Raw genomic sequence first — 25010 nt, 5'->3', positions numbered from 1 at the left:
GCCAGCACCCGTGGGAGCCCCGGGGTCCGGAGCCCGGCCTCCCGGAGGTTCGGCCGCCAACGTCCGAGAAGGACGGAACGGCGGAAGGACTCTGCGGGAGCGGGCGGGCTGACCCTCGGGGCCAGGTCCCGGGCCCGGCCAGCTGGTCAGTCGCGGCGAAGGGAAAGCACCCCGGAAACCCCCCTCCTCCACCTTCCGGCCCCCTCTCCTCACGCCTTCCCCGGACGGACCTCCCGTCGGGTGGACGAAGCCGCCCGCTCCCCGGCTTAGGTCTCTCCTTCGCGGCGTTATCCCTGATCCCCCCCCGGGCCCCACCGACCTCCCCAAGATTAAGCCAGACGGCGACGTCTTCTGAGGAAGGGGCCGCCGGGTCCTCACTCCCCAGTCTTACGGGGATGGGGCGACCCCACTTTATTGATTCCCAACAAAACTGGGCGGTCCACCCGGCGGGTGAGCTCCGCGATGGAAATTCGGCTTCCGTCTTCCACCCCCCGCCGACCCGGCGCGGAGGGCAGCAGCCCCCCGTCCGACTCTCCCAGCAGGAAAGGGCCCACGGGCGGAGGCGAGTGACGCCACGGAAGACCTGGTCCGGACGGGTGCCCCTTGGGGGCACGCCCCTCTACCCTTTTCGTCGCCCTCCTTCAGGGCCTAGGGAAGGGAGCGGGAGAGGCCGGTCCCGGCCTCAGCCACGCTGTCGTGGCAGCCCGGGGATCATCAGTCGCACCTCCTGTCGGGGCGGAGGGCGGCCCCCGGTTCTCGCCGGCCTCAGCGCCTGGCGGGCTTGGGCACGATGTAGACCTTGACGGGTTTGCCGAAGGGGATGGTGCCCTCGGGGCCGGTGTCGGGCGGCGGGGCCTCCAGGGCCTCCAACCCCCAGGGCGCCTTGGGGAGCCGGGCCCCAGGGCCGCGCCCACAGCTGTAGGCCAACAGCAGCCTCACTTCCACCTGGCAGGGCTCTGTGGGGGAGGGAGGGCGGGGGGAGACGCCGTCACCCCTCCTAGCCCCCCCTAAAAAAAATCCCACCTCGTCCGGACATCCCCCCCACCGAGGGTGCTGCCACCCAACCTCACGGTCCCGGGAGGACCCGTGGTGCCTTCTGGGGAAGACTCGGGGGGAGAGAGGGAACGGGGCGCGCGGACCCTCACCTGTCCAGGCCGTGTGGGAGAGGTAGATCTGAGTGATGAGGCGATGCCTCCCGGGCCCCGGGTTGCGGAAGTCGGCGGCTTTGGGGTGGACGATCTGGGCCTGGCCGTCCGGGTACAAGACCTGCGGAGAGGGAGCGAGGGACGGTGAGCCCCGCCGCCGCCCAGCCCCCGGATCGGCCGGCCCCCCCCCCGTCCCGGGCCGGACCTGGACCTTGACGGTGCGCTGAGGGTCCTGCACGTGCTCCAGGGTGGCGTCGACGGCCAGGGCCACCACCAGCCCGGACGTGAAGCGCAGGGGGTTGTCCGACTCCCCCGCCGGCTCGATGATGCTGGCCGACGCTCTGTGGATCTGGGAGGGGGACGGAAGGTGTGGGGTCCCCGGGCTCGGGTGGGGGACCGCCGTGCTGATCGAACGGGAGCCCCGCGTTCGGCCGCTTCCTCCGGGCGGCGGGCCTGGCCATCCCTGGGGGGGGGGACATCGCCCCGGCCCCCCGCCGCCCCCCTGGGCGGGCCGCAGAGAGAAGCGGGGCAGGCGGCCCAGCGGACCCGACTGTCCGTCCTCCGCTCAGATCTGGGTGTGGAGCGCTGTACTGGGCGCCCGCTGGGGTCCGGGGTCGCGCGGAGCCCCTCGGGAAGGGGCGAGGGGCGGAGCGGACCTGCTCGGGGAGCGGCAGGGGCAGGAAGGAGCTCTGGCGCAGGGCCGTCTGCAGGATTTTGACCAGCTCCAGGGGCTTGGAGGTCACGAGCCGGGGCATCAGGTCGAGCAGCTTGTCCACGAAGCTGTCCTGCATCTGGGGCAGCTCGGCGCCAAAACATCTGGGGAGGGAGGAGAGCGGCAGGTCGGTCAGCTCCCGGCCCACCGGGCTCGGCTGGCATTGACACTCCATCCCGTCCCCGGGGTGGCCGGGAGCAGCAGAGTACATCCCCCCCGGCAATGTCTACACAGGCCGGGAGCAACGGGATCCACTCCCTGCCCGCCCTGGGCCAGAACTATCAAGGCCCACCCCCCTCGACACGCAGAGGCCAGGAAGAGCGGGGTACCCCCATGCCCACCCGGAGGAATTCTCACCTCTGGAACACGTCCACTTCGTGTAAAAACTTCTCGCACATCCCGAAGAGCTGCTCAAAGCTGCGGCCCAGACGGATGACGAGCGTTAAGAAGGGGCTCGGCGAGGACCCCCGCCTGACCCGCTCTGGGCCAGCAAGCGGGGGGCTAGTGAGGCTCGCGGCCCGCTCGGGGGACGGGTATTGCCTGGGAGCCAACGGGACTCGAGGAGATCAGCCCCTACAGGGAGAGTCCCCCGGACATCCCGTTGCAAACGGACGGGAGAGAGACCCCCACCGAGAAACACCACTACGGACTCGTGACGGGTCATCGAAAATGCGAGTCAGAGCGGGACGGGGAGGGTCAAGAGTGTCGGCGGGTCCGTGCTGGTCACTCTGGGACAGTCAGGGTGCAAGAGCAGGCTGTGGGTGTCCGGGGGGACGGCCTCTTAGGAGCCGGCTGCCTTACGTGGTGGACGATGACCCTCCGCCCGTTCTCCACCCCGCTGGACGTAAACTCCATCCTGTAGTCCCTCCCGCCATCCCGGGGCCTTCTAGACTGTGAGCCCACCGTTGGGTAGGGACCATCTCTATATGTTGCCAACTTGTACTTCCCAAGCGCTTAGTACAGTGCTCTGCACACAGTAAGCGCTCAATAAATACGATCGAACGAATGAATGAATGAACGGGACCGCGGTCAGAGAGCGAGTCCTGGGGGCCGGGCGGGCATCGCTCCCGGTCCTACGCCGCTCCGGCCGCCTCCGACCCGGGGCCCCGCCTCACCCCGTCGTGGTCCGGGCCGTCACGATCAGTTGCAGGGCTTTGGCCTGCAGCCTCATATGGTGGACGATGACCACCTGCCTGCTCTCCACCCCGCTGTACATGAACTCCATCTTGTAGGTCTCCTCCAGAATCTAGGCGGGGACGGAGAGCGCGGCGTCGGCGCTGCCGGCTGCCCCGTCCGCTCCCCTGGGTGAGCCGGCCGGTAGCCGGGCCCCGGGGGGCCTCCCCTCCGATCCCGGGCCCCACCGGCCCCCCGTCGTGGCCAGCCCGAGGCCCGGGCCCCAGCCGGGCGTGCGGAATCTCACCTGCTGGGCGGCAGCAGATGCCAGCGCGCTCTGCTTCAGGTGGAGGGGGGCCGCCACGGTCCACAGCTTCTCCTGCAGGGCCTGTGGGGTGCCCGGTGGACCCCCGGCCCACGTCATCCCCCGGGCCTGGAATGCCCTCAATCCCTCTGCCCATCCGCCAAGCTGGCTCTCTTCCTCCCTTCAAGGCCCTGCTGAGAGCTCACCTCCTCCAGGAGGCCTTCCCAGACTGAGCCCCTTCCTTCCTCTCCCCCTCGTCCCCCTCTCCATCCCCCCCATCTTACCTCCTTCCCTTCCCCACAGCACCTGTATATATGTATATATGTTTGTACATATTTATCACTCTATTTATTTTACTTGCACATATCTACCCTATTTATTTTATTTTGTTAGTATGTTTGGTTTTGTTCTCTGTCTCCCCCTTTTAGACTGTGAGCCCACTGTTGGGTAGGGACCGTCTCTATATGTTGCCAATTTGTACTTCCCAAGCGCTTAGTCCAGTGCTCTGCACATAGTAAGCGCTCAATAAATACGATTGATGATGATGATGATGATGATGGAGAGCACACGCACCTTGGTCCCGAGGGCAGGGACCGCTCCCTCTCTGTCTCTCGGCACCCCGAGGGGCTCTACCAATTCCGCGCCCAGAGGCCTCAGCCCCCGTGGTCGGCAAAGAGCGGGCTCTCGGGGGCCGGGCCGCGTGGCTGATGCAGGGGGACAACCGCCCCGATCCCCCGCCTCGCCGGGTTCCCGAGCCCGCGGAGCCGTGATGAGAAGCAGCCCCACCTTGATGAGAAGCAGCTGGCATCGGAGGTAGGTGGCGGAGAAGTCGGCCACTCCCGCCAGCTCTGACTGCAGCTCTCCCAGCCTCTGCAGGTCCCTGTGGGCACGAGACCGAAGCGGATGGAGCGGAAGAGCCGCGGGGGCCCTTCCGTCCTCCTCCCGGCTCGGGGGGGGGGCAACCCGCCGACGGGCCCTCGGGAGGAGTGGGAAGCGGGGTCTTCCCGCGCCGGCCTCCCGCCCACCCCGGGGCCGGGTCCTCACCGGATGGTGAACTCCAGCAGCTCTTGGGTGCCCTGGGGGTCCAAGTGCTGCAGGCCGTGCACCCGCTCCAGGCTCTGCTGCAGGAACAGCTGGGACGGGTCTTCCTGGGGGGCCCCGCCGTCGGGGGCCGCACTGGGGGACAGCGGGGACGCCGCCGGTTTCCTGCCGGGTAACTGAGCCAACGGGGGGGGGGGGTGTCAATCAATCAATCAATCAATCGTATTTATTGAGCTCTTACTGTGTGCGGAGCACTGTACTACGCGCTTGGGAAGTCCAAGTTGGCCTCATCTAGAGACGGTCCCTACCCAACAGTGGAGACAATAATAATCATAACAATGATACCTGTTAAGCGCTTCCTATGTGCAAAGCACCGTTCTAAGCGCTGGGGAGGTGCAAGGTGATCAGGTTGTCCCACGGGGGGCTCCCAGTCTTCGTCCCCATTTTCCAGGTGAGGGAACTGAGGCCCAGAGAAGCGACTTGCCCAGAGTCACACGGCTGGCGGGGCCGGGATTTGAACCCATGACCCCTGACCCCCAAAGCCCGCGCTCTTTCCACTGAGCCGCTTCTCGGACAAGACCGAGCCGAGACGGGCGTCGGGAGCGGGACGGCCGTGGCCCCGGGCCGCCGCTCGCCTAAAAGGGGCATCTCTGCCCGGGGCCGCTGGCGGCCACCGCGAAGGACCGCGACTGGCGGAGGGTGGGGTGGTTGGATGTTGGGGTGCGAGTCACCTCAACGCGCAGTGGGATGCCCTGCACACAACAGGCCCCCTGGGACGTGTCCTGCACACAGTGGGGGCCCAGAAAATGTTGCGGTTGAAGAGGACGACAGCAACCCCCCTTTTCAACCTCTACAGCCCCCGCCAGCAGCCCGTCTCAATCAATCAATCAAACAATCGTATTTACTGAGCGCTTACTGTGTGCAGAGCACTGTCTGAGCACTTGGGAAGTCCAAGTTGGCAACATATAGAGACGGTCCCTACCCAACAGTGGGCTCACAGTCTAGAAGATCGATTCAGGAACTACATGAACTCACAGGGAGGTGTATTTCTGACCCCATTTTAGAGACGAGGAAAGGGACGCCCCGGAAAAGTTAGGTAAGGTGCCCAAAGTCATCCAGCCGGCTAGAGGCAGAGCAGGAACTAGAACTCGGGTCTCCTGATTTCCAATCCCTTTATTCCTTCCACGAGGACAGGCTGCTTGGGATCATTATTCTTCTAGATAAGGAATATTTGTGCACATGGCTTCAATTCTGTTTGTTCTGACGATTTTGACCCCTGTCTACACGTTATGTTTTGTCGTCTGTCTCCCCCTTCTAGACTGTGAGCCCACTGTTGGGTAGAGACCGTCTCTATACGTTGCCGACTTGGACTTCCCAAGCGCTCTGCACGCAGTAAGCGCTCAATAAATACGACTGAATGAATACTAAACTCTGAAGAGTTACAGGATTCGTCCAGCACTTTTTAGGGATCGAGCCCTGTGCTGAACGCTTGGGAAGGTACAAGATAATCGATTCAGGAACTACACGAACTCACAGGGTGGTGTACGTCTGACCCCATTTTATAGAAGAGGAAAGGGACGCCCCGGAAAGGTTTAGGTAAGGTGCCCAAAGTCATCCAGCCGGCTGGAGGCCGAGCAGGAATTAGAACTCGGGTCTCCTGATTTCCAATCCCTTTATTCCTTCCACGAGGACAGGCTGCTTGGGATCATTATTCTTCTAGATAAGGAATATTTGTGCATATGGCTTTAATTCTATTTGTTCTGATAATTTTGACACCTGTCTACACGTTTTTGTTTTGTCTGTCTCCCCCTTCTAGACTGTGAGCCCGCCGTTGGGTAGGGACCGTCTCTATATGTTGCCAACTTGGACTTCCCAAGCGCTCAGTACAGCGCTCTGCACACAGTAAGCGCTCAATAAATACGACTGAATGACTCCGTCGCGGCCAAAGCCCAACCTTTGGCCTCGCGAGAGCCACCGAACGACTTCCCAGCCGGCCCGCGCCCGACGTACCCGCAGGGCGGGGACGAGGTGGGACAGGCTGTCGCGGAGATAGGCGTAGTGACGGAAGGTGTGGTCGGAGAAGAGGGCCGGCATCGTGGGGCAGGTCTTGGCCGCGTTGAAGATCAGCACCAGGACGGCGATGTCTGGCTCGTTAAGGGCCTGGCTCCGTCTGCCCCCTCCCCGTTGGCGCCGGCCCCGCGTGCCCCCCGCCCGCCCGCCTGGAGAGGATACAGGCCGGGTCGTCCATGTCGGGCTCCGCCGTGTCGAAGAACGGGTGGGTGCTCAGCAGCTCCGGGACCAGGGGGAGCACCAGCGTCGGGTGGCGGCTGCCCAGGAACTTCAGGCACCTGGCACGTCCCGCCAGAAAGGAAGGCCCGGCTCACGGCGGGCACCGCAGTCCGGGGGAGCAGGGAAGGGGGACAGGGAGCCCGCGCCCCGGCTGGCCTAAAAAAGCCACGCGTCCGGCACGGGTGGGCCGGCTGACTGGACGCCGCCCGCTTGTCGCTCGCCGGCATCCGCTCTCCCTCCCCCTCCGTGCGGTGACACGGTCTAGCCCGCCTCGCCCGCCGGTGAGCTGGGCTCGGTTCCGTCACCGCTGGCGAACGCAGTGGGACGGTCGAGGGGGAGAGGTTTGGCGGGGCGGGGGGTTCTGCTCACTTCCAGATGGACTGGCGGTCGGTGGGATATTTGGCCAGGTTCTTGAGCAGCTCCACCAGGGCCAGGTGGATCCCCTCCTTAGTGGACACGTTCGTGCAGCACAGCAGCTCGTGGAGAGCTTCTCGAATGTCTCGCGACGAATCCTTGCCCGGACACGGTTCCCGGCGGCCCGTCAGCGGGTCGAGGTGCGGCCAACGGGCAGGACCCGCCCTCTGGGCCTCGGTTTCCTCCCTCCCTCCCTCCCGGGGTGGCCGGGACCGAGTCCGACGTGGTCGCCCCGGGTCCACAACCGACTGAGCCGGGAGGCAGGGGAAACGCAACCCACGTTCATCGGGAAGTCCGCGCGCGGGGTGCCGTACGTCCCGGCCCTCCCTCCCTCCTCCGTCCCGGCTGACCTCCAGCACGGCCAGCACGGTGTCCAGCTGGTCCTCACGCAGGGTGATGTTGTTGGAGATCTTCCTCATGGTGTGGATGGAGCGCAGGCGCACCTCCTCGATCTCGTCGTTGAACATGTCCACCAGGAAGTCCAGGCACTTCTCGGCAAAGGCGGGGGATGACTGGGCCAGCATGCAAAGCGCCTCCACCGCCGCGATCCGCACCTCTAGCGGGGACCGGGACGGTCGTTTCCGGGCGGCCCCCGGCATCCCGGATTCCGCCCCGGAGAGGCTCGGTTTCCCTGCCCTGGGCGAGCAGGGGTGACGCGGCCCCTGGGGACTATGGGAGGGAGGGACGGGTCCCTGGCTCCCCCCGATCCCCGCGGCCACGCTCACCGTACATCTCGTCCTCCAGCCCGTGAACGAAGGCCCCGCAGGCTCCCGACTCGATCAGGTTCACGGCCCCCGTGTCCACCTCCTCCTTGGGGGCGTCGTCCCCCCACTTCCGGCCGCTGGAAAACTCCCCGGAGCTGTACAACTCCTTGGCTCGCTCGTGGGCCGTGCGCTTCCTCTGGGGGACCGGCGCCGGGTCACCTCTGGCCCGCAGACGGGCCGCGTTTCCCCTCACCCGACCCCCCGGCTTCCCCGCGACCCCCCCCGGCTCTCTCGGGCTTGGGTCGCTCACTCCTGGAGGGCGGTACCCCCTTACTGGAGAAAGGTGGACCGCGGTCCCAGATACGGCAATGGCTCCAGGGGGTCCCGGGGGGGACTGGGTTTCCCAGCTCCCAAAGGCCAGGCTGGGATGATCCTGCTGCATTCAGCCGGATTAACGGGCCCCGGGAGGTGACCGCGCCCCCTGAGCCCTTCCTTAGGCCGCTCGCAGCTGCCACGGGGACGCGCGGAACGAAGAAAGGTATAGGTACCCGCAGGTCGGACATGAGCTTCTTGTCCAGCGTCTGCTCGAGGAAATGTGAGCTGACTTGCTGCATGGAGCCCTGGAAGACGGATCGGAGCATCACGCTCTACCTCCCCCGGCCCGAGCGGCTCTGCCGCCGCCGCCCCGGGGCTTCGTCTCTCGGATCCCGGCTCTGGCTCTCTCCGGCCCGCCCCACGACTGTCAGCGACTCGAGGGCAGGGAGGGAGCGTGCTCTCCCGTCGGAGCTGCGGGAGCGAGCGACTTGGGACTGACCAGCAGCTTGGCCGCCTGGACTCTGACGACCCAGGAGCCGTCGCTGACCATGTGGCAGACTTTCCCGAAGGCGTCGTCGACCAGACGGATCTCCTCGTTGGACGAAGGGATGGGGACGATGCTGCGGGGAGAGAGGCGGGGGGGCTCTCGGGAGAGACGTCACCGGCCCTCGACGGCTAGCCTCCTCCCCGGCTGGCCCTCCCGGAGCCCGCCTGTCTAGGCCGGGGTGAGGAGCGCGTTGGTTTGGGGAAAGGAAGGGACCCGCGCGCCCCGGACGCTGACCTTTCTGGGTACAGCTGGCTGAGGACCCAGATGAGCTGGACGGCCGCGCTGCGGACTTGCTCGTAGTCATCGGCGAGCAGCCTGCAGGCCTGCGACGCAGGTTTCCGACCGGCCCGCTGGACTCGCCGTCGCCTTTCCCCCCACCCCCGGCTCCTGCCACCGCCTTTCTCCCGCCGCGGCCCCTCTCCCGGCACCGCCCGGCCCCCTCCCTTGCCGGCGTCCGGGTACCTGGTTATAAATGGCTTGGTGGAGTTTCAGTCCCCTCTCGTGGAGCTGCAGCTGCAAACAACGGAGAGACGGGGGTCTGGGGGCCGGAAGGATCTATCCCGACGAGTCTGGGGCCGCTTCGGGTGCTCAGGAAGCACCACCGCTTTGTGGATCGACAGGGATCCGGCTTCCCGGCGCAGAAGCGAAGACACGCTTCGCCTTGGCAACGACCCTCCCCTCAATCCCACGGGCCCGGCCTCCGGCGGCGGAGAAACCGGGCACCCGCCGCTCACCATGGCTTTGATGGCGGCGGTCCGCACGCGGGGGTCCTGGTCGGTGAAGTAGTCCCCGATGATCTTCTGGACGTCCTTGGCGGGCTGGCCCTCCGCCTCCTTAGGGGCGGCCTTCTCCCCGGCCCCCAGGTAGCCCAGGAGCTGCAGGCACTTGTTTCTCACGCCGTGGGAGGTGTCGGTCAGGTGCTGAGGGGGGCCGGCAGAAGGAAGGGCGGGGGCTGGCTCCCGGACTTCCAGTTGCCCGGCTCTCGGGACGGGCCGGCGGCCTCCGGAGATCCCCCCGCCCCGATCCCGGCGGGGCGCCCGCTCTCACCTTGCAGGCCACATCCACGAGGCGCGTCCTCACCGCTGGGTTCTCCGGGGATCTCATGCCGATGGCCAGGAGGGTGTCCAGCAGCTGGGCCAGGACCTGGTGGGACTCTGGCAGGACCGGGCAGGGCTAAGAGCCACGGAAGGCCAAGGGGAGGCGGCTCCGCCACCCGTCGGACGCCCAAAAATCAACCGTGGACAGAACCGGCTCCTCCCAAACCCCCCTGGGGGCCGCAAGCAGCCCCCCTCGGAGCCAGGGACCCCACGGAAACAAGACTGGCGGCCGAGCGACCCTCGGGCAGAGGGCCGGGGGCTGCCCCGGGACTGGTCGGGGGGCTGGGCGTGAGGCAGCGGCACGCGGATTTGGGAGCCGGGATGCCCAGGTTACCGAACCGCTCTGGGCCTCAGTTTCCCCTTCTGCAAACTCAGGCGGAGATTCCCTCGTCTCTCCCTCTCTCGGAGGTTGCGAGCCCCGTGCGGGCCGAACCCGGGTCCGACCGGGGCGTCCCCGTAGCTCTACCCCGGCGCCCACGGAGTCCCCCGGTAAAACGGGCGGTGGGGCGGGCCTTACTCTCGTTCTGAAGGGCGTTGACGGCGTCGTCCAGGATGCAGTCCGGCGAGAAGCCCGCCGTTTTGGAAAGGAGGCCCAGCAACGAAGCGATCTTCAGCCTGACGGACGCATCGCTCTCCTGGGGCCGGGGGAAGCGGGGCGTTAGAGGGTCCGGCATCCCCCCCCCAACCGACTCCCGCTTCTCCCGGGCCCCGTACTTTGTAGTAGTGCTCCAGCAGGATGCGGGCCACGCCTTCCACGCTGTCGGGCTCGACGGGGGAGCGGGCGAAGTGCAGCAGGTGCTGCAGGGCGTCGGCCGGGGAGGAGGCCTTGCACAGGTCCACGTGCAGGGCCGCGGACTTGCTGGGCTTCGTCAGGCGGAGCTTCTTGCTGGACGCCTCCTCGTGCTGTTGCTGGGCGGCGGAGAGAAACGCCTGGGTGGGCAGGGCCGGCGGGGATGGGGGGCCGCGCCGGGCGGAGAAGCAGCTCATTCGTTCATTCCGTCATATTCACTGAGCGCTTACTGGGACTAAGCGAAGCTGGCAACAGAGACGGTCCCTACCCAACGGCGGGCTCACGGTCTAGAAGGGGGCTCAGTGGAAAGAGCCCGGGCTCTGGAGTCAGAGGTCATGGGTTCAGATGCCGCCATGCTCTGTGCCTCAGTTACCTCATCTGTAAAACGGGGATCAAGACTGTGATCCCTCCGTGGGACCACCTGATCACCTTGTAACCTCCCCCAGCGTTTAGAACAGTGCTTTGCACATAGTAAGCGCTTAACAAATGCTATGATTATTATTATTATTATTATTATCTGGCACTTAACAAATGCTATTATTATTATTATTATTATTATTATTATTATCTGGCACTTAACAAATGCTATGATTATTATTATTATTATTATTATTATTATCTGGCACTTAACAAATGCTATTATTATTATTATTATCTGGCACTTAACAAATGTTATTATTATTATTATTATCTGGCACTTAAATACTATGATTATTATTATTATTATTATTATCTGGCACTTAACAAATGCTATTATTATTATTATTATTATCTGGCACTTAACAAATGCTATTATTATTATTATTATTATTATTATTATTATTATTATCTTTGAAATAGGGATGAAGACTGCGAGCCCCCCGTGGGACCACCTGATCACCTTGTAACCTCCCCAGTGGGGGATTAAGACCGTGAGCCCCCCGTGGGACCACCTGATCACCTTGTAACCTCCCCAGCGCTTAGACCAGTGCTTTGCACATAGTAAGCACTTAACAAATGCTATTATTATTATTATTATCTGTGAAATAGGGATGAAGACTGCGAGCCCCCCCGTGGGACCACCTGATCACCTTGTAACCTCCCCAGTGGGGGATTAAGACCGTGAGCCCCCCGTGGGACCACCTGATCACCTTGTAACCTCCCCAGCGCTTAGACCAGTGCTTTGCACATAGTAAGCACTTAACAAATGCTATTATTATTATTATTATCTGTGAAATAGGGATGAAGACTGCGAGCCCCCCGTGGGACCACCTGATCACCTTGTAACCTCCCCAGTGGGGGATTAAGACCGTGAGCCCCCCGTGGGACAACCTGATCACCTTGTAACCTCCCCAGCGCTTAGACCAGTGCTTTGCACATAGTAAGCGCTTAACAAATGCTATTATTATTATTATTATTATCTGTGAAATAGGGATGAAGACTGTGAGCCCCCCGTGGGACAACCTGATCACCTTGTAACCTCCCCAGCGCTTAGAACAGTGTTTTGCACACCGTAAGCGCTTAATAAATGCCATCATTATTATTTACGGATGAGGTAACTGAGGCCCAGAGAAGTGAAGTGACTTGCCCAGTCACCCAGCTGACGACTGGCGGAGCCGGGATTTGAACCCATGACCTCTGACTCCAAAGCCCGGGCTCCTTCCACTGAGCCACGCTGCTTCTCTACGGAAAGTTCATTCATTCAGTCGTATTTGTTGAGCGCTTACTATGTGCAAAGCACTGTTCTAAGCGCTGGGGAGGTTACAGTAATAATGATGGTATTTGTTAAGCGCTTACTATGTGCAAAGCACTGTTCTAAGCGGGGGCTAACAGCCTTCATCCCCATTTTCTAGACTGTGAGCCCGCTGTTGGGTAGGGACCGTCTCCATATGTGGCCAACTTGGACTTCCCAAGCGCTTAGTCCGGTGCTCTGCACACAGGAAGCGCTCAATAAGTACGACTGAATGAATGAATTTTCCAGATGAGGTAACTGAGGGCCAGAGAAGTTAAGTGACTTGCCCAAAGTCACACAGCTGCCAGTTGGCAGCTGAAATCCCATCTCCCCCAGGAGGCAGTCCCTGATTTATTTTTCTTCATCCTTGAGCCCGCCGTTGGGTAGGGACCGTCTCTATATGTTGCCAACTTGTACTTCCCAAGCGCTTAGTACAGTGCTCTGCACACAGTAAGCGCTCAATAAATACGATTGAATGAATGAATGAATCCTAGCTCCCTCATTGTGGCCAGGGAACGCGTCTACCACACTGCCGGATTGTACCCTCCCGAGCGTGAATTTACCGTTCTGCACACGGTAAATCGCTCAATAAATACGACTGATCCATCCAACTACCGTTTCAGCACTTCAATCAATCAATCAATCGTATTTATTGAGCGCTTACTGTGTGCAGAGCACTGTACTAAGCGCTTGGGAAGTCCAAGTTGGCAACATATAGAGACGGTCCCTACCCAACAGTGGGCTCACAGTCTAAAAGGGCTCAGTCTAATAGACATTCATTCAATCGGATTTACCGAGCGCTCACTGTGTGCAAGGCACTGTACTAAGCGCTTGGAAAGTACAATTTCCAAGAGAAGCAGCGTGGCTCAGCGGAAAGAGCGCGGGCTTGGGAGTCTGAGGTCGTGGGTTCGAATCCCAGCTCTGCCACTTATCAGCTGTGTGACTTCGGGCAAGTCACTTCACTTCTCCGGACCTCAGTGACCTCATCTGTCAAATGGGGATGAAGACTGTGAGCCCCACGGGGGACAACCTGATAGCCTTGTAACTGCCCCAGCACTTAGAACAGTGCTTTGAACATAGTAAGCGCTTAATAAATGACATTATTATTATTATTGTCAGCTGTGTGACTTTGGGCAAGTCACTTCACTTCTCTGGGCCTCAGTTCCCTCATCTGTAAAATGGGGATGAAGACTGTGAGCCCCACGGGGGACAACCTGATGGCCTTGTAACTACCCCAGCACTTTGAACTGTGCTTTGCACATAGTAAGTGCTTAATAAATGCCATCATTATTATAATTATTATTATTAAAGCGCTCAATAAATATGACTGATCTATCCGATTACCATTTCAGCACTTCATCCATTCAATCGTATTTACTGAGCGCTTACTGTGTGCAAAGCACTGTTCTAAGCGCATGGGAAGTACAATTTCCAAGAAAACCAGCGTGGCCCAGTGGAAAGAGCCTGGGCCTGGGAGTCAGGGGTCATGGGTTCGAATCCCGGCTCCACCATCTGTCAGCTGTGTGACTTTGGGCGAGTCACTTCACTTCTCCGGGCCTCAGTGGCCTCATCTGTCAAATGGGGATGAAGACTGTGAGCCCCACGGGGGACAACCTGATGGCCTTGTAACAGCCCCAGAGCTTAGAACAGTGCTTGGCACATAGTAAGCGCTTAATAAGTGCCCTCACTATTATTACTATTATTATTATTAATGGAAGGAGCTCGAGCTTGGGAATCAGAGGTCGTGGGTTCGAATTCTGGCTCCGCCACTTGTCAGCTGGGTGACTTTGGACAAATCACTTCACTTCTCGGGCCTCAGTGACCTCATCTGTCAAATGGGGATGAAGACTGTGAGCCCCAAGGGGGACAACCTGATGGCCTTGTAACTGCTCCAGCGCTTAGAACAGTGCTTTTCACATAGTAAGTGCTTAATAAATACTATATTATTATTATTATTATTAATGGAAGGAACCCGAGCTTGGGAGTCAGAGGTCGTGGGTTTAAATCCCGGCTCCGCCAATTGGCAGCTGGGTGACTTTGGGCAAGTCACTTCACTTTTCCGGGCCTCAGTGACCTCATCTGTAAAATGGGGGTGAAGACTGTAAGTCCTATGGGGGACAACCTGATGGCCTTGTAACTGCCCCAGCGCTTAGAACAGTGCTTGGCACATAGTAAGCGCTTAATAAATGCCCTCACTATTAGTATTATTATTATTAATGGAAAGGGCCCGAGCTTGGGAGCCAGAGGTCGTGGGTTCGAATGCCAACTCCGCCACTTGTCAGCTGGGTGACTTTGGGCAAGTCACTTCACTTCTCTGGGCCTCAGTTACCTCATCTGTCAAATGGGGATGAAGACTGTAAGCCCCACGGGGGACAACCTGATGGCCTTGTGACTGCCCCAGCGCTTAGAACAGTGCTTGGCACATAGTAAGCGCTTAATCAATCAATCAATCGTATTTATTGAGCGCTTACTGTGTGCAGAGCACTGTACTAAGCGCTTGGGAAGTCCAAGTTGGCAACATATAGAGACAGTCCCTACCCAGCAGTGGGCTCACAGTCTAAAATAAATGCCCTCACTATTATTATTATTAATGGAAAGGGCCCGAGCTTGGGAGCCAGAGGTCGTGGGTTCGAATGCCGACTCCGCCACTTGTCAGCTGGGTGACTTTGGGCAAGTCACTTCACTTCTCCGGGCCTCAGTTACCTCATCTGTCAAATGGGGATGAAGACTGTAAGCCCCACGGGGGGCAACCTGATGGCCTTGTAACTGCCCCAGCGTTTTGAACAGTGCTTGGCACATAGTAAGCGCTTAATCAATCAATCAATCGTATTTATTGAGCGCTTACTGTGTGCAGAGCACTGTACTAAGCGCTTGGGAAGTCCAAGTTGGCAACATATAGAGACAGTCCCTACCCAGCAGTGGGCTCACAGTCTAAAATAAATGCCCTCACTATTATTATTATTAATGGAAAGGGCCCGAGCTTGGGAGCCAGAGGTCGTGGGTTCGAATCCCGGCTCCGCCACTTGTCAGCTGGGTGACTTTGGGCGAGTCACTTCACTTCTCCGGGCCTCAGTGACTTCATCTGTCAAATGGGGATGAAGACTGTGAGCCCCACGGGGGGCAACCTGATGGCCTTGTAACTGCCCCAGCGTTTTGAACAGTGCTTGGCACATAGTAAGCGCTTAATCAATCAATCAATCAATCGTATTTATTGAGCGCTTACTGTGTGCAGAGCACTGTACTAAGCGCTTGGGAAGTCCAAGTTGGCAACATATAGAGACAGTCCCTACCCAGCAGTGGGCTCACAGTCTAAAATAAATGCCCTCACTATTATTATTATTATTAATGGAAAGGGCCCGAGCTTGGGAGCCAGAGGTCGTGGGTTCGAATCCCGGCTCCACCACTTGTCAGCTGAGTGACTTTGGGCGAGTCACTTCACTTCTCCGGGCCTCAGTGACCTCATCTGTCAAATGGGGATGAAGGCTGTGAGGCCATGGGACCAGCTGATCACCTTGGAACTGCCCCAGCGCTTAGAACAGTGCTTGGCACATAATAAGCGCTTAATAAACGCCCTCACTATTATTATTATTAATGGAAAGGGCCCGAGCTTGGGAGTCAGAGGTCGTGGATTCGAATCTCGGCTCAGCTGTGTGACTTTGGGCGAGTCACTTCACTTCTCCGGGCCTCAGTGACCTCATCTGTCAAATGGGGATGAAGGCTGTGAGGCCCACATGGGACCAGCTGATCATCTTGGAACCGCCCCAGCGCTTAGAACAGTGCCTGGCACATAGTAAGCACTTAACAAATACCGTCAATAAGATGATGATGATTGTTATTATTATTATTATTCTATGTGAGGAAGGCGGTGGCCGTTACCTGCACCACCTTGGTGAACTCCTCATAAACCCGCTTCTTCAGATGCGCCGCCATGGCCGCGCCCGCGCCTGCGCCCTGGCCCGCGCCTTCGCTTCCGGAAGCAGGGCCCTCGCCGGCCGCCGTACCCCTCCGCGACCGACCCCCCCAGGACAGCGTCACGCATGCGTCGCCCGAACGTAACCATAGAGAGGACGCCAGAGACACGGGCAGAGCGCCACCCCCGCCCCTCCCTTCCCTTCGGGCCTTTCAGCTCTATGGTTGCCCCTCCAGGCATTCATTCATTCATTCATTCAATCGTATTTATTGAGCGCTTGCTGTGTGCAGAGCACTGTACTAAGCGCTTGGGAAGTACAAGTTGGGAACATATAGAGACGGTCCCTACCCAACTGCGGGCTCACAGTCTAGAAGGGGGAGGCAGGCGACAAAACAAAACATATCAACAAAATAAAATAAATAGAATAAATCTGTGCAAATAAAATAAATCAATAAATAGAGTAATAAATCTGTACAAACATATATCCATCTATACAGGTGCTGTGGGGAGGGGAAGGAGGTAAGGCGGGGGGGATGGGGAGGGGGAGGAGGGGGAGAGGAAGGAGGGGGCTCAGTCTGGGAAGGCCTCCTAGGCAGGCAGAAGCGGATGAATCCCTAGGGCGATAATAATAATCATAATAATAATAAAATAATCGTATCCTATTACTCCCCTATCCGTAGTTTAACGTCTGTATATATGTTTGTACATCATCATCATCAATCGTCTTTATTGAGCGCTTACTGTGTGCAGGGCTCACAGTCTAATATATATACATATTTATATATATACATATTTATTATTTATATATATTAGTATATTTATTACTCTATTTTACTTGTGCATATCTATTCTATTTATTTTATTGTGTTAATATGTTTGGTTTTGTTCTCTGTCTCCCCCTTTTAGACTGTGAGCCCACTGTTGGGTAGGGACTGTCTCTATATGTTGCCAACTTGGACTTCCCAAGCGCTCAGTACAGTGCTCTGCACACAGTAAGCGCTCAATAAATACGATTGATTGATTGATTGAGGTAAGGCTGGGGGGATGGGGAGGGGGAGGAGGGGAAGAGGAAGGAGGGGGCTCAGGCTGGGAAGGCCTCCTAGGCAGGCAGAAGCGGACAAATCCCTAGGGTGATAATAATAATAAAATAATAATAATAATCGTATTCTATCACTCCCCTATCCATAGTTTAATGTCTGTATATATGTTTGTACATATTTATTACTCTATTTATTTATTTATTTTACTTGTAGATATCTATTCTATTTATTTTATTTTGTTAATATGTTTGGTTTTGTTCTCTGTCTCCCCCTTTTAGACTGTGAGCCCACTGTTGGGTAGGGACCGTCTCTCTATGTTGCCAACGTGTACTTCCCAAGCGCTTAGTACAGTGCTCTGCACACAGTAAGCGCTCAATAAATACGATTGATTGATTGATTTTCTCCTCCTCTGTAAGCTGTAAGCTCCTTGTGGGGAGGGATTGTGCTTACTAAACATTAGGTAATAATAATAATAATGGCATTTATTAAGCGCTTACTATGTGCCAAGCACTGTTCTAAGCGCTGGGGTAGATACAAGGCAATCAGGTTGTCCCCCGTGGGGCTCACAGTCTTCATCCCCATTTGACAGATGAGGGAACTGAGGCCCTGCGAAGGGTAGAGTGTTTTGCACACAGAAAGCACAAAATAATAATAATAATAATCGTATTCTCTTACTCCCCATCCATAGTTTAATATCTGTCTCCCCCTCTAGACTGTAAGCTCCTTGTGGGCAGGGATTGTGTCTACTAAACATTAGGTAGTAATAATAATAATAATAATAATATTTATTAAGCGCTTACTATGTGCCAAGCACTAAGTGCTGGGGAAGATACAAGGCAATCAGGTTGTCCCCCACTGGGCTCACAGTCTTCATCCCCATTTGACAGATGAGGGAACTGAGGCCCGGAGGAGGGTAGAGTGTTTTGGACACAGAAAGCACAAAATAATAATAATAATATTGGTATTTGTTAAGTGCTTACTATGTGCCAAGCACTGTTCTAAGCGCTGGGATAGATACAAGGTTATTAGGTTGTCAGGTTATTAGTGTATTAGTCCCACGATACTAAATAAATAGCGGTTAGCACAGTGTTTTGCACATGGTAAGCGCTTAACAAATGCTATAAGAAAAACAGTATCGATTGATTGATTTCCCAGGGAATTCAGGAACGAGCCTGTTGGGCGGAAAAAGGACTGGATGCGAGTTAAATAAATAAAACCGTATTTAGTGAGTACTTACTGGGTGCAGAGCACTGGACTAAGCGCTTGGGAGTGTACAATGTAGCAATATTGTTTGTACATATGTATTAGTCAATTTTATTTGTACATCCCTATTCTATTTCTTTTATTTTGTTCATATGTTTGGTTTTGTTCTCTGCTGTCTCCCCCTTCTAGACTGTGAGCCCACTGTTGGGTAGGGACCGGCTCTAGATGTTACAACGTGGACTTCCCAAGCGCTTAGCCCAGTGCTCCGCACCCAGGAAGCGCTCAATAAATAGGCTTGACTGAATGGCTCCGTTCCCCCGGCCCCCGGAGAGGCGGGCCCGGGGCCAGGGGGCGGGGGGCGGGGGGCAGGGCCCAGGTGTTGCTGTGATGGACACGGAGCGGCCGGCCCTCCAGCTGCCGGCGGTGAGGCCCCTGCCCTGGGGGGGGGGGGGGACGGCTGAGCAGTGGGGGGCGGGGGGCCCCTAAGGTTTGGGAGCACGGGATCACTCCCCACAACTTTCTCCCTTGGCAGCTATTTCCCATGGGAATGCTTCCCGGTTCTCCCTGCCAGGCTGGCAGGTGGCAGGCCTACTTCCTCTCCCTCCTCATTCTTCTCCCTCCTCCTCATTCCTCTCCCTCCTCATTCCTCTCCCTCCTCCTCATTCCTCTCCCTCCTCATTCCTCTCCCTCCTCATTCCTCTCCCTCCTCCTCATTCCTCTCCCTCCTCAGTCCTCTCCCTCCTCCTCATTCCTCTCCCTCCTCAGTCCTCTCCCTCCTCAGTCCTCTCCCTCCTCATTCCTCTCCCTTCTCTTCTCCTCATTCCTCTCCCTCCTCATTCCTCTCCCTCCTCATTCCTCTCCCTCCTCCTCATTTCTCTCCCTCCTCATTCCTCTCTCTCCTCAATCCTCTCCCTCCTCCTCTCCTCATTCCTCTCCCTCCTCATTCCTCTCCCTCCTCCTCATTCCTCTCCCTCCTCATTCCTCTCCCTCCTCATCCCTCTCCCTCCTCATTTCTCTCCCTCCTCCTCATTCCTCTCCCTCCTCATTCCTCTCCCTCCTCATTCCTCTCCCTCCTCCTCATTCCTCTCCCTCCTCCTCTCCTCATTCCTCCCCCTCCTCATTCCTCTCCCTCCTCCTCATTCCTCTCCCTCCTCATTCCTCTCCCTCCTCATTCCTCTCCCTCCTCATTCCTCTCCCTCCTCCTCTCCTCATTCCTCTCCTCCTCATTCCTCTCCCCCCTCCTCATTCCTCTCCCTCCTCATTCCTCTCCCTCCTTAGTCCTCTCCCTCCTCATTCCTCTCCCTCCTCCTCTCATTCCTCTCCTCCTCATCCCTCTCCCTCCTCCTCATTCCTCCCCTCCTCATTCCTCTCCCTCCTCATTCCTCTCCCTCCTCAATTCTCTCCCTCCTCAATCCTCTCCCTCCTCAATCCTCTCCCTCCTCATTCCTCCCCACCTCATTCCTCTCCCTCCTCCTCATTCCTCTCCCTCCTCCTCCTCTCCCTCCTCCTTCCTCTCCCTCCTTCCTCTCCCCCCTCCTCCTTCCTCTCCCCCCTCCTCCTTCCTCTCCCTCCTCATTCCTCTCCCTTTCCCCGCTCTCCCTTCCCCACCAGGGCCCGGGCTGGGGACTCAGGGGACGTGGGTTCTAATCCCGACAACGGCACGCGCCCGCCGTGTGACCTTGGGCGAGTCACTTCACTTAAGAGCCCGGGCTTTGGAGTCAGAGGTCATGGGACCGTCTCTATATGTTGCCAACCTGCAATAATAATATATATATATATATATATATATATATGTTTGCACGTATTTATTACTCTATTTTATTTGTACATATTTATTCTATTTATTTTATTTTGTTAATATGTTTTGTTTTGTTCTCTGTCTCCCCCTTCTAGACTGTGAGCCCGCCGTTGGGTAGGGACCGTCTCTATAATGTTGCCAACGTGTACTTCCCAAGCGCTTAGTACAGTGCTCTGCACACAGTAAGCTTTCAATAAATACGATTGAATGAATGAATGAATGTATAATAATGATGCCCGTACAGAGCTCTATCCAATGCAGGGGCCCGCCACGTAATAATAATAATAATAATAATAATAATAATAATAATAATAATAATAATGGCTTTATTAAGCGCTTACTATGTGCAAAGCGCTGTTCTAAGCGCTGGGGAGGTTACAATAATAATAATAATAATAATAATAATAATGACTCATGCATTTATTCGTATTTATTGAGCGCTTACTGAGTGCAGAGCACTGTACTAAGCGCTTGGGAAGTACAAGTCGGCAACACATAGAGACAGCATTTTTTAAGCGCTTACTATGTGCAAAGCACTGTTCTAAGCGCTGGGGAGGTTACAGTGATAATAATAATAATGGCAGTATTTATTAAGCGCTTACCATGTGCAAAGCACTGTTCTAAGCACTGGGGAGGTTACAATGAGAATAATAATAATGATGGCATTTATTAAGCGCTTACTATGTGCAAAGCACTGTTCTAAGCGCTGGGGAGGTTACAATAATAATAATAATGACAGCATTTACTAAGCGCTTACTATGTGCAAAGCACTGCTCTAAGCGCTGGGGAGGTTACAATAATAATAATAATGACAGCATTTATTAAGTGCTTACTATGTGCAAAGCACTGTTCTAAGCACTGGGGAGGTTACAATAATAATAATAATGACAGCATTTATTAAGCGCTTACTATGTGCAAAGCACTGTTCTAAGCACTGGGGAGGTTACAAGGTGATCAGATTGTCCCACTGGGGGCTCACAGTCTTCATCCCCATTTTCCAGATGAGGTCACTGAGGCACAGAGAAGTGAAGTGGCTTGCCCAAAGTCACAGAGCTGACAATTGGCAGAGCCAGGATTTGAACCCATGACCTCTGACTCCAAAGCCCGGGCTCCTTCCACTGAGCCACGGTGCTTCTCTGTACTTCCCAAGCGCTTAGTACAGTGCTCTGCACACAGTAAGCACTCAGTAAATACGATTGAATGAATGAATGGGTTCAAATTCCGGCTCCGCCACTTATCAGCTGTGGGACTTTGGGCAAGTCACTTCACTTCTCTGGGCCTCAGTTTCCTCATCTGCAAAATGGGGATGAAGACTGTGAGCCCCCGGTGGGACAACCTGATCACCTTGTAACCTCCCCAGCGCTTATAACGGCACTTTGCACATAGTAAGCGCTTAATAAATGCCATTATTATTAATTATTATTATTATTATTATTATTATTATTATTATTATTATTCCCTGGGCCTCAGTTCCCTCATCTGAAAAGTGGGGATTAAGACCGTGAGCCCCAAGTGGGACAACCTCATCACCTTGTAATAGTAATAATAATAATAATGGTATTGCTTAAGCACTTACTATGTGCCAAGCACTGTTCTAAGCATTGTATCTACCCCAAGAACAGTGCTCGGCACATAGCAAGTGCTTTAAAAATACCATTATTATTATTATTATTATTATTATTATTATTATTATTATTATTATTATTTTCCCGTTGTTTGATACAGAAGCAGCGTGGCTCAGTGGGAAGAGCCCGGGTTTGGGAGTCAGAGGATGTGGGTTCGAATCCCTGCTCCGCCACTTGTCAGCTGGGTGACTTTGGGCGAGTCACTTCACTTCTCTGGGCCTCAGTTCCCTCATCTGGAAAATGGGGATTAAGACCGTGAGCCCCAACTGGGACAACCTGGTTACCTTGTAATAACAGTGATAATAATCGTGGTATTTGTTAAGCACTTACTCTGTGCCAAGCACTGTTCTAAGCGTTGTATAATAATGATGGTATTTATTAAGTGCGTACTATGTGCAAAGCACTGTTCTAAGCGCTGGGGAGGTTCCCCATCCCCCCTGCCTTACCTCCTTCACCACCCCACAACACCTGTGTGTATATATATATATAAAATAGAGTAATAAATATGTACAAACATATATACATATGTATGTATATATGTACATATATACATGTATATATACATATGTATGTATATATGTTTGTACATATTTATAACTCTATTTTACTTGTACATATTTATTCTATTTATTTTATTTTGTTAATATGTTTTGTTTTGTTGTCCATCTCCCCCTTCTAGACTGTGAGCCCGCTGTTGGGTAGGGACCGTCTCTAGATGTTGCCGACTTGGACTTCCCAAGCGCTTAGTCCAGTGCCCTGCACAAAGTAAGCGCTCAATAAATACGACTGAATGAATAATCCCCATTTTATAAATGAGGGAACTGAGGCACAGAGGAAGGGAAGCGACTGGCCCAAAGTCACCCAGCTGACAATTGGTGGAGTCGGGATTTGAACCCATGACCTCTGACTCCAAAGCCTGGGCTCTTTCCACTGAGCCACGCTGCTTCTCTGTTGTATCTACCCCAGAGCTTAGAACAGTGCTTGGCACATAGTAAGGGCTTAACAAATACCATTATTATTATTATTATTATTATTATTATTATTATTATTGTTGTTATTATTATTATTATTATTATTGTTATTATTTTCCCCTTGTCTGACAGAGAAGCAGTGTGGCTCAGTGAAAAGAGCCTGGGTTTGGGAGTCAGAGGATGTGGGTTCGAATCCAGGCTCTGCCACTTGTCTGCTGCGTGACTTTGGGCAAGTCACTTCACTCCGGGCATCTTTGGGGAGAGACTGTGAGCCCGCTGTTGGGTAGGGACCGTCTCTATATGTTGCCAACTTGGACTTCCCAAGCGCTTAGTACAGTGCTGTGCACACAGTAAGCGCTCAATAAATACGATTGAATGAATATTAACAAAATAAAATAAATAGAATAAAGACCATCTCTATATGTTGCCAACTTGGACTTCCCAAGCACTTAGTCCAGTGCTCTGCACCCAGTAAGCGCTCAATAAATACGATTGAATGAATGAATGAATGCTTTGGTTAGAGCACTGTAGTGGACACCTGCCTTGGACAGAGCTCTATACCGGGCACCTGCTTTGGGCCGAGCGCCGTTCCGGTCATCAGATTTGGGTTTGGGCAGATCATCATCAATCGTATTTATTGAGCGCTTACTGTGTGCAGAGCACTGGACTAAGCGCTTGGGAAGTACAAGTTGGCAACATCTAGAGACGGTCCCTACCCAACAGTGGGCTCACAGTCTAAAAGGGGGAGACAGAGAACAAAACCAAACATACTAACAAAATCAAATAGAATAGATATGTACAAGTAAAATAGAGTAATAAATATGTACAAACATATATACAGGTGCTGTGGGGAAGGGAAGGAGGTAAGATGGGGGGATGGAGAGGGGGACGAGGGGGAGAGGAAGGAAGGGGCTCAGTGTGGGAAGGCCTCCTGGAGGAGGTGAGCTCTCAGCAGGGCCTTGAAGGGAGGAAGAGAGCGAGCTTGGCGGATGGGCAGAGGGATTGGGGGCATTCCAGGCCCGGGGGAGGACGTGGTCCGGGGGTCGATGGCGGGACGGGCGAGAACGAGGTACGCTGAGGAGATTAGCGGCGGAGGAGCGGAGGATGCGGGCTGGGCTGGAGAAGGAGAGAAGGGAGGTGAGGTAGGAGGGGGCCAGGGGATGGATGGACAGCCTTGAAGCCCAGGGTGAGGAGCTTCTGCCCGATGCGCAGATTGATTGGTAGCCACTGGGGATTTTTGAGGAGGGTCCCGTCTCCCTCCCGCGGCAGGTATCGCCGGTCGTGGAGCTGAACGTGGGGGGCACGCTGTTCACCACCACGCTGGCCACGCTGAGGAAGTACCCGGGGTCCAGGCTGGCCGAGCTGGCGTCCGGCCCGCCCGGGGCCCAGACGGACCGCAAAGGCCGCCTGTTCATCGACCGGCCGGGCGCGCCCTTCGGGCCCATCCTGGAGTTCCTGCGCAGCGGGCGGCTGCCCTCGGAGGCCGTGCCCGACGTCTACCGGGAGGCCCGCTACTACGCCCTGGAGCCCCTGGTCAAGCTCCTGGAGGAGGCACCGCCCATGTTCGGCGACCGCGTGGCCCGCCGGCAGTTCCTGCTGCGGGTGCCGGGCTACGGCGAGAGCCTGGAGCTGATGATCCGCATCGCCCGGGCCGAGGCCGTGGCCGCCCGGGCCTCGGCCGTCGTGGTGTGCGCCCTGCGCACCGAGGAGGACGCCGCCCGCTGCCTGGACGCCCTGGGCAGCCTGGAGGCGGCCCGGCGCTCCGTCGTCAAGTTCGGGCCTTGGAAGGCCTCCCCGGCCGTCGGCGACCTGCTGGACTGCATCCGGATGGACGTCGAGGCCCGGGGCTACCGGGTTTCCTATCAGCCCTACGTGGCCGAGAGGGGCTTCCGCGGCAAGTTCGCCGACTGCTTCTTCCGCTTCGTCTTCACGTGGTGGTGACCGATAAAACCCACTTCCCAGCGCACGCGTTCACTCATTCATTCGTCCAGTCGTCTTTATTGAGCGCTTACTGTGTGCAGAGCACTGTACTGAGCGCTTGGAAAGTCCAAGTCGGCGACGTAGAGAGACGGTCCCTACCCGACAGCGGGCTCACGGTCTAGAAGGGGGAGGCAGGGAACAAAACATACTAACAAAATAAAATAAGTAGAATAAATACGTACCTACACCACCACGAGGGTATTTTGTAATAATAATTATAGTATTTGTTAAGCATTTACTATGTGCCAGGCACTGTACTAAACGCTGGGGGAGCTACAAGGTGATCGGGTTGTCCCACGTG

General features: G+C 56.0%; 2 protein-coding genes across 2 annotated transcripts; one reads left to right on the top strand and one right to left on the bottom strand.

Moving 5' to 3' along the window:
• Window positions 1-347: 347 nt before the first annotated feature.
• Window positions 348-16116, bottom strand: INTS4 (integrator complex subunit 4). The gene is made up of 23 exons (XM_038762022.1): window positions 16059-16116; window positions 10396-10590; window positions 10199-10316; window positions 9632-9738; window positions 9319-9504; window positions 9047-9097; window positions 8819-8907; window positions 8537-8657; window positions 8271-8342; window positions 7744-7918; window positions 7369-7574; window positions 6974-7116; window positions 6548-6663; window positions 6326-6459; window positions 4319-4491; window positions 4061-4154; window positions 3278-3358; window positions 2973-3103; window positions 2215-2274; window positions 1802-1961; window positions 1351-1494; window positions 1146-1266; window positions 348-956 (listed from the first exon to the last, which is right to left on the bottom strand). Exons 1-23 carry the CDS (start codon window positions 16110-16112, stop codon window positions 766-768), a joined length of 2922 nt encoding a protein of 973 aa, XP_038617950.1. The 5' UTR covers window positions 16113-16116; the 3' UTR covers window positions 348-765.
• Window positions 16117-18718: 2602 nt separating this feature from the next.
• Window positions 18719-24751, top strand: KCTD14 (potassium channel tetramerization domain containing 14). Its single transcript, XM_038762061.1, has 2 exons — window positions 18719-18758; window positions 23999-24751. The coding sequence occupies exons 1-2, from the start codon at window positions 18723-18725 to the stop codon at window positions 24668-24670; spliced, it is 708 nt and encodes a 235-aa protein (XP_038617989.1). The 5' UTR covers window positions 18719-18722; the 3' UTR covers window positions 24671-24751.
• Window positions 24752-25010: the final 259 nt, after the last annotated feature.

This window comes from Tachyglossus aculeatus, chromosome 20 (genome assembly GCF_015852505.1).
Source record: "Tachyglossus aculeatus isolate mTacAcu1 chromosome 20, mTacAcu1.pri, whole genome shotgun sequence".
In the NCBI taxonomy this organism is placed as follows: Eukaryota; Metazoa; Chordata; class Mammalia; order Monotremata; family Tachyglossidae; genus Tachyglossus; species Tachyglossus aculeatus.
The sequence above is the reverse complement of the archived record's forward strand: the minus strand, read 5'-3'. Positions and strand labels throughout refer to the sequence as shown.